The sequence below is a fragment of the Vitis riparia genome, chromosome 10 (assembly GCF_004353265.1).
Source record: "Vitis riparia cultivar Riparia Gloire de Montpellier isolate 1030 chromosome 10, EGFV_Vit.rip_1.0, whole genome shotgun sequence".
NCBI classification, from domain to species: Eukaryota; Viridiplantae; Streptophyta; class Magnoliopsida; order Vitales; family Vitaceae; genus Vitis; species Vitis riparia.
The window spans coordinates 18,296,533-18,302,930 of NC_048440.1; the positions used below are offsets into that span (position 1 = coordinate 18,296,533).

Sequence of the window (6,398 nt, forward strand, 5' to 3'; positions counted from 1 at the left end):
CTTTATTTTTCTAAGTTTTTCTTTTTGCTAATATTTTTTTTTTCTTTTTGATTGAAGATGCTCTAGATTCACTTCAACTAAGTTTGGTAATCTAAGAAGTGTTCTAGAAATTTTTAACCGATGCTAATCTATACATTATTAAGTTTTTGTTATTTAGCAATAAGTTAGTGTATAATTTGTATTAGTTTAGTAATGATCTTTTCTATCTTTTTTTTTATCCTAAATAAATCAATAATGATTTCATATTGCAGGTATTGCATGGAGAAATATGTTATCAAGAAAGAAGATTTACACAAGAATATATGTACCCTTTAGATTAAAATATCTTCTTCAACAAATGATTTATTGATAATAGTAACATAGGTTATCCTTTGGTAAATAATGAAAATTAATTATTAAATCATCTTTATTCTTTATTTATGACGACCAACTTACTATATATATCGGTAAGAATGATGGTTTTTGTTTGCATTTTTTAAATCGGCTTATCCTATTGGCAATAATGATGGTAAAACTCCATAAATAGTCTATTACCAAAAACTTTTATTTTATTTACATTTTCCAACCAATTAATCCATCAATACCCACATTTATACTATAATTATAAGGTAAAAAAAATATATCATTTTTATGATGAATTCAAAAAAACAAAAATCTTTTGTTTGAATTTACAATAAATTGATTCAAAAAAATATATATTTTTGCCTTTATTATGCTTCTTAAGAAAATAAAAACCAATAATTTAGTTTTTTTTATGAAATTCATGTCCTCTATAAGAATATTTTAAAAAATTAATTAATAAAAAAACAGGTTTAGGATTACAAAACAATTAATTTATTATTTTAAGCCAAAATAACAACTTATTAGTTTTTTATTTTTCTCAATCTTAAACTCTATTAAAATAATTTAAAATTCCATTTTTATTCCATTGGGTTTACAAAGAATCCACAAAAAAGATATTTTAATTTTTTGTTTTCATGTCGTTTTCGTTAGTGAATTTGGATTTTCTGCATTTATTAAATTCTTTTACATATTAAAAAAAAAACCATTCACATTTAATAACGTTCATAGGATGTTTGCCTACTTTTATTTTTCAATTTTTGTTTTTTAACTAAAAATTTGGAAATAATTTGGAAAATCATGTTTGGTAATATAGTTCTACTTTCGGGTTTTCAAATTTGATAGTAAAGATTAAGAAAAAGAATTAAGGCATAAAATTTTTTTATTTCTTTCGTATAATTGAAAATTCATTTATAATTTAAAAATATTGGATGGGAGAAAGGGACATCCTAAGGTTCGTGCTTCACAAGGTCTTTCAACCACATGTCTTGTCTAATAATGGAAAAGCCCAAGCATCGCGAGAGTTTCAAGTCAACACGTCTCCAGTGCCAGCCAGATGCACAGTTTATTGCGGCGCTTCCGTATATGTCACCATTAATGAATCAGCCACAAAATATGTAACAGTATAAGTAGCTTGCTCAAGGTCGATGCTTTCACTCCTGCGCACATTAGTAGCTAGAAAAAGATACTTGTGTTTTTGTATCTCTTAATTTTCAATGGAATCATCGCATTCCATAATTGAAGCACTAGTTAGGAAGATCAAGGATGAGATGTTCTCATCTGTTGATCTCTACTCTTTTGTTTCCCCTTCTGCTTATGACACTGCATGGCTAGCCATGGTTCCAGGTGGGAATGATGGACGGCCCATGTTCGGGGAATGCTTGAATTGGGTTGTGAATAACCAGAGAGAAGGTGGGTTTTGGGGAGAGTCGGATGGATATGGCAATCCCACCATTGATTGTCTTCCTGCAACTCTTGCCTGCATGCTTGCACTCAAAACTTGGGGTGTTGGGAGTGGAAATTTGGAGAGAGGTAATACCATGGCTATTAATACATTGCCACCTTTTTCTTTTTGAATCTTTCACTGTGTCATAGTCATTCCACCAGTAGAAGGTAGCATGAATGCGCCTTAAAGCTACTCTAAGCGGCTTGCAGAAATAAATATAAATATGTTTCTATACATACCAGGTAATAATTGGTGAAAAGGAGACGAAGTCTGGGAAAAGGCGTGCGGTGTCCTATAATTGTCTTTGTTAGTCATCATTTTGTTCACTTTATGGCAAGTTAATATAGTTTTCTTTTATGTTTTTTAGTTCTTCTTTTTTTTAAAAAAAAAAAAAAATCTCTCTCTTATTAAGTGAATATAGGCTCTGTACTCCAACTGATAGAAGTGTAATTACCTTTTTTCCATACTTCAGGGTTGGCCTTCATCCATGACAACACAGAGAAGCTTCTCGCAGATAATCATGGCCGCTGTCCTCGTTGGTTTGCCATCGTTTTCCCTGCAATGATTGAACTTGCCCAAAAAACAGGTTTAGAGATTGTCTTCTCAGATGAGTTGGAAGAAGTTCTGACAAATATTTTCCACCACAGACAACGGATTCTGGAAAGGTATGCGTTTTTGCATTTAGAAATAGGTGTTTAATTTTTAAAGCATTAGTACTAGTCTTTTGTTTTCAATCATTTTGACTGAAACGCTTCTCCAACCAGACACTCTCTGTAAATAATCTTGATTTTGTACATAAAAAACAAACCCACGTACGTGCATGCATTTGCAGGGAAGAACTCGTTGACAAGTACCATTATCCCCCATTACTATCATACCTTGAAACCTTGCCTTTGTGGTATGGTATCGATGAAGAAGACATAGTGAAGCATTTGAGTGAGGACGGCTCCATGTTCCAATCTCCCTCTGCCACAGTTTGTGCATTCATTACTACCCGAAACAGAAAGTGTATGAATTACCTGCAAGCTCTTGTTCAAAGATTTCCTCATGGAGGTTAGAGAAGTTCTCTAACTCTTTATATCCACCAAACTAAATAATTAGTATGCAGGATTCATTTAGACACTAGATTTTTAACTTTACTATTTGATGCAGTTCCATCAATGTATCCCATGGATGAACAGCTTATACAGCTTAGCATGGTCGACCATTTACAGAAGCTTGGGTTGGCCGATCGTTTCGATAAAGAGATTGAAAATATTTTAGAACATGTTTTCAGGTACCGATCGAATTAATTACCATTGAGTTCGTGTTTGAAAATAGCCCCTTTTTAATTTGTCGTACGAAATTTCAGCCATTACCTGAGCCAAGAGCAGCTGCCGCAGCAGAGTTTTGTGCCAGTTCAAATATACAGGGACGCTTTAGCTTTCCGACTTCTGCGGATGCATGGATATCATGTTTCTCCATGTATGAATTTTGGTCCATCCTCATATTCACACACATAAACGGAAGATAGTTATACTAACTATATAAATGTTTTTGCTTTTACAGGGAGCTTTTGTTGGTTTTTAAATCATCAAGACATTCTAACACACATGGAAGAGGACTGTGAATACTTCTCAAGTGTAATGTATAATGTTTATAGGGCCACTGACCTTACCTTTTCAGGGGAATATGAACTTCAGGAGGCCAGATCATTTGCAAGGAAGTTACTTGACAAAACATTATCACTGGGAATCAGAGGTGATAATGTCGCTATGTTCCCCAACTTTCATACACTGGTAGTTTTCGATTGATCTCTTCAATATCTACTGGCGGAACTTAGAACATATATTCTTCTGCTCTACTCTTTTTGTTGTTGGTGGTTGATTTTTTTTTTTTCTTTTTCTGACTTTATAGATAATTTTGGACGAATAATTTGGAAATTTTGATGAATTTGTATGATATTTGTACAAATTTTTTACTTATCCAAAGTGGACAGTAAATTCAACTTCAGGCAAAGTTAGATTTTGACCAAGAAAATAAATGTTCAATTTCTGTCCCCAGTATCAAACAAGACACATGGAACAGAAGTCTTTGACTTCGTAACATGGAAAAGTTTTCTTGCCATTTGCCCGTACCCAGGACCAGCAGGCATTGTAACAGTGAAAATTTTTGTGGAAAAACTAAGCATGAAAACTTTCATGATAGTTTATTTTTTCTTCCATTTCTGTTTTGCAAGAAACATATATTCATTTTCTTTCCAAGGCTTAACTATACAAAAATGGACTATTCAATTGCTGATACCATCATCATCTATAGTGATACGATTGCATTATTTCATGCATGCATATAGATTGAGCATGAGCTAAGTCTTCCCTGGATCGCTCGGTTGGATCATCTGGATCATAGGATGTGGATTGAACAACAATATAAAAACAATACTTTATGGACTGGGAAGGCCTCATTCTACAGGTATAAAGATGTTCCAAGTTTGAATCCACTGAGCACGGTAAAAGGTCTCATTAGCATCTCCTATAAAAATTAAATGAAACCAGGTTATCATGTTTTCATGATGAAGGGCTAATGCAACTAGCAGTGAAGAACTATGAATTGCGTCAGGCAATCTTCAAGAGTGAGCTGGAGGAGCTTAAAAGGTCTTACCCAATTTTAAGATATAAATTCATAGTTGAAATAAATGTCTGCGTATGCATGTAAATTCATCAATAGCATCTGAGCACAGGGAAACTGCAGGTGGTGTAAGGACTGGGGCCTCACGGACATGGGATTTGGTCGAGAGAAGACCACGTATTGTTACTTTGCAGTGGCCGCTAGTAGTTCCCTCCCTCATGACTCCGCAGTGCGAACCATAGTTGCAAAGAGCGCAATATTAATTACAGTTGCAGATGACTTTTTTGATACCAAAGGTTCCCTGGATGAGTTGGAAAGCCTCACTGAGGCCGTTGGCAGGTATATGGATTAACAACAGAAACAAATTTCCCTAATTAATTTTTCTTTAATTTCATGTACACCAGTGTATAAGTAGTCCTCATCTTACTTCCTCTAATTTTTGTATGACAGATGGAATGGTAAAGGCTTGAGCAGCCACAGCAAGACCATCTTTGATGCCCTTGACAATCTTGTCTGTGATATGACAGAGAAACACCTCCATCAACAAGGAAGTGACATTACCAATGATCTCCAAGATATAGTAAGCTTTCCAAGCAGGATTACTGTGTCAGTTCTTCCCTATGTTATCAACTAAATTAATCCTGAAATATGCATGTGGTTTTCGTATGAAGTGGTATGAAACATTTGCTTCGTGGCTGGTGGAAACCAAGTGGAGTAGAATTGGATATATTCCATCCATGCATGAATACCTAGATACTGGCATGATCTCCATTGCTACGCACACCCTAGTTCTTCCTGCTTCGTGTTTTTTGAATCCAAACTTACCAAAATGCAAACTGAAGCCTTCTCAGTATGAAACCATTACGAAATTGCTCATGGTTATGGCTCGTCTGTTGAATGACATACAAAGCCACCAGGTGATGAATTTATTAAAATCTGGTCATTGATATTTCATTGATTTAATTAATTCTTGGGTTTAATACTATTAAGAAGCTAATACCTACGATTAATGCTGACAGAAGGAGCAAGAGGAAGGGAAGTTCAACTTTGTGTCACTCTATTTGAAAGAAAACCCAGGGGCGGATACCGAAGATTCAATTTCTTATATGACAGACATAATGGATGAGAAGAAGAAAGGGTTACTGGAACATGCTTTAATAGATGGCTTGGAAGATTTGCCCAAGCCATGCAAGCATCTCCACCTATCATGTTTCAAAGTGTTTCAGATGTTTTTCAACTCTGGAAACCGATTCGACTCCAACACTGAATTGGTTCATGACATCAATAAGGCAATTTATATTCCTTTGGAAGTTCAAACCTCAAAGCCCTTGAAGCCTCTGCCACCTCATGCTGGACCAAAGAAGGCAAATTCAACGATGAACACTCATTTTGATCAACTCTACAAACCTCGGGTAAAACCCAGTTTCACCATGCACTGGATTTCTCCCAAAATAAGAGACGGCTCTGGAAAAATGTCCATTTCCCTGAAACTCAAACTGTGTTTCTTTTGAATCTGTTTATAAACCAATGTATGCTGCATGCTCGAATGTCTTTAGCTGGTACGGATCATGTCAAGACGTTTTATGATGTTGTGCATGTGTGGATGATATGTGCTGTATCTATCTAATTAGCTATAATTTTTAATTATTATTTTTTATCATTTATCATGAAATTGTTTTCTTAAATCTAATATTTCCTTTCTAGACAAAGATATTTTAAATTGTGACTATTTAAAATTAAATTGAAAATGAAATAGTAAAAAATTCCTATTGAAAGATAAAATTAAATTTGTACTAAAATATATCTTTTTTTTTCAACAATTATTTTCTTTTTTCTAAAATTTGAATTTTTGACAATTAATGATGATTTATCATAATATATAGGCTTTACTATAATGTTATACCAATGTGGATGTCTAATAAGAAATGTCCAAAACCAATACCGACAAGATAACTTTAAGTCAAATTCATAAATGGCTAGAGTCAACATCGACAATGACAATTTT

General features: G+C 34.1%; 1 protein-coding gene across 1 annotated transcript; it reads left to right on the top strand.

Annotated features, from left to right (window-relative positions):
• Positions 1 to 1,556: 1,556 nt before the first annotated feature.
• On the top strand, positions 1,557 to 5,980 carry LOC117924226 ((E,E)-geranyllinalool synthase-like). The gene is made up of 12 exons (XM_034842812.1): positions 1,557 to 1,872; positions 2,259 to 2,451; positions 2,619 to 2,839; positions 2,939 to 3,062; positions 3,138 to 3,250; positions 3,335 to 3,564; positions 4,119 to 4,237; positions 4,321 to 4,419; positions 4,517 to 4,732; positions 4,844 to 4,973; positions 5,065 to 5,310; positions 5,413 to 5,980. The coding sequence occupies exons 1-12, from the start codon at positions 1,557 to 1,559 to the stop codon at positions 5,902 to 5,904; spliced, it is 2,499 nt and encodes an 832-aa protein (XP_034698703.1). The 3' UTR covers positions 5,905 to 5,980.
• The last annotated feature ends 418 nt before the right edge of the window (positions 5,981 to 6,398 follow it).

What these genes read in the sequence shown, in the direction of transcription:
- LOC117924226 (XM_034842812.1), top strand. Translation starts at nt 1,557, where the DNA reads ATGGAATCATCGCATTCCATAATTGAAGCACTAGTTAGGAAGATCAAG. An exon ending in ATTTTAGAACATGTTTTCAG is followed by an intron (nt 3,063 to 3,137) that starts GTACCGATCGAA and finishes ACGAAATTTCAG; the next exon opens with CCATTACCTGAGCCAAGAGC. An exon ending in TCCCCAACTTTCATACACTG is followed by an intron (nt 3,565 to 4,118) that starts GTAGTTTTCGAT and finishes GCATGCATATAG; the next exon opens with ATTGAGCATGAGCTAAGTCT.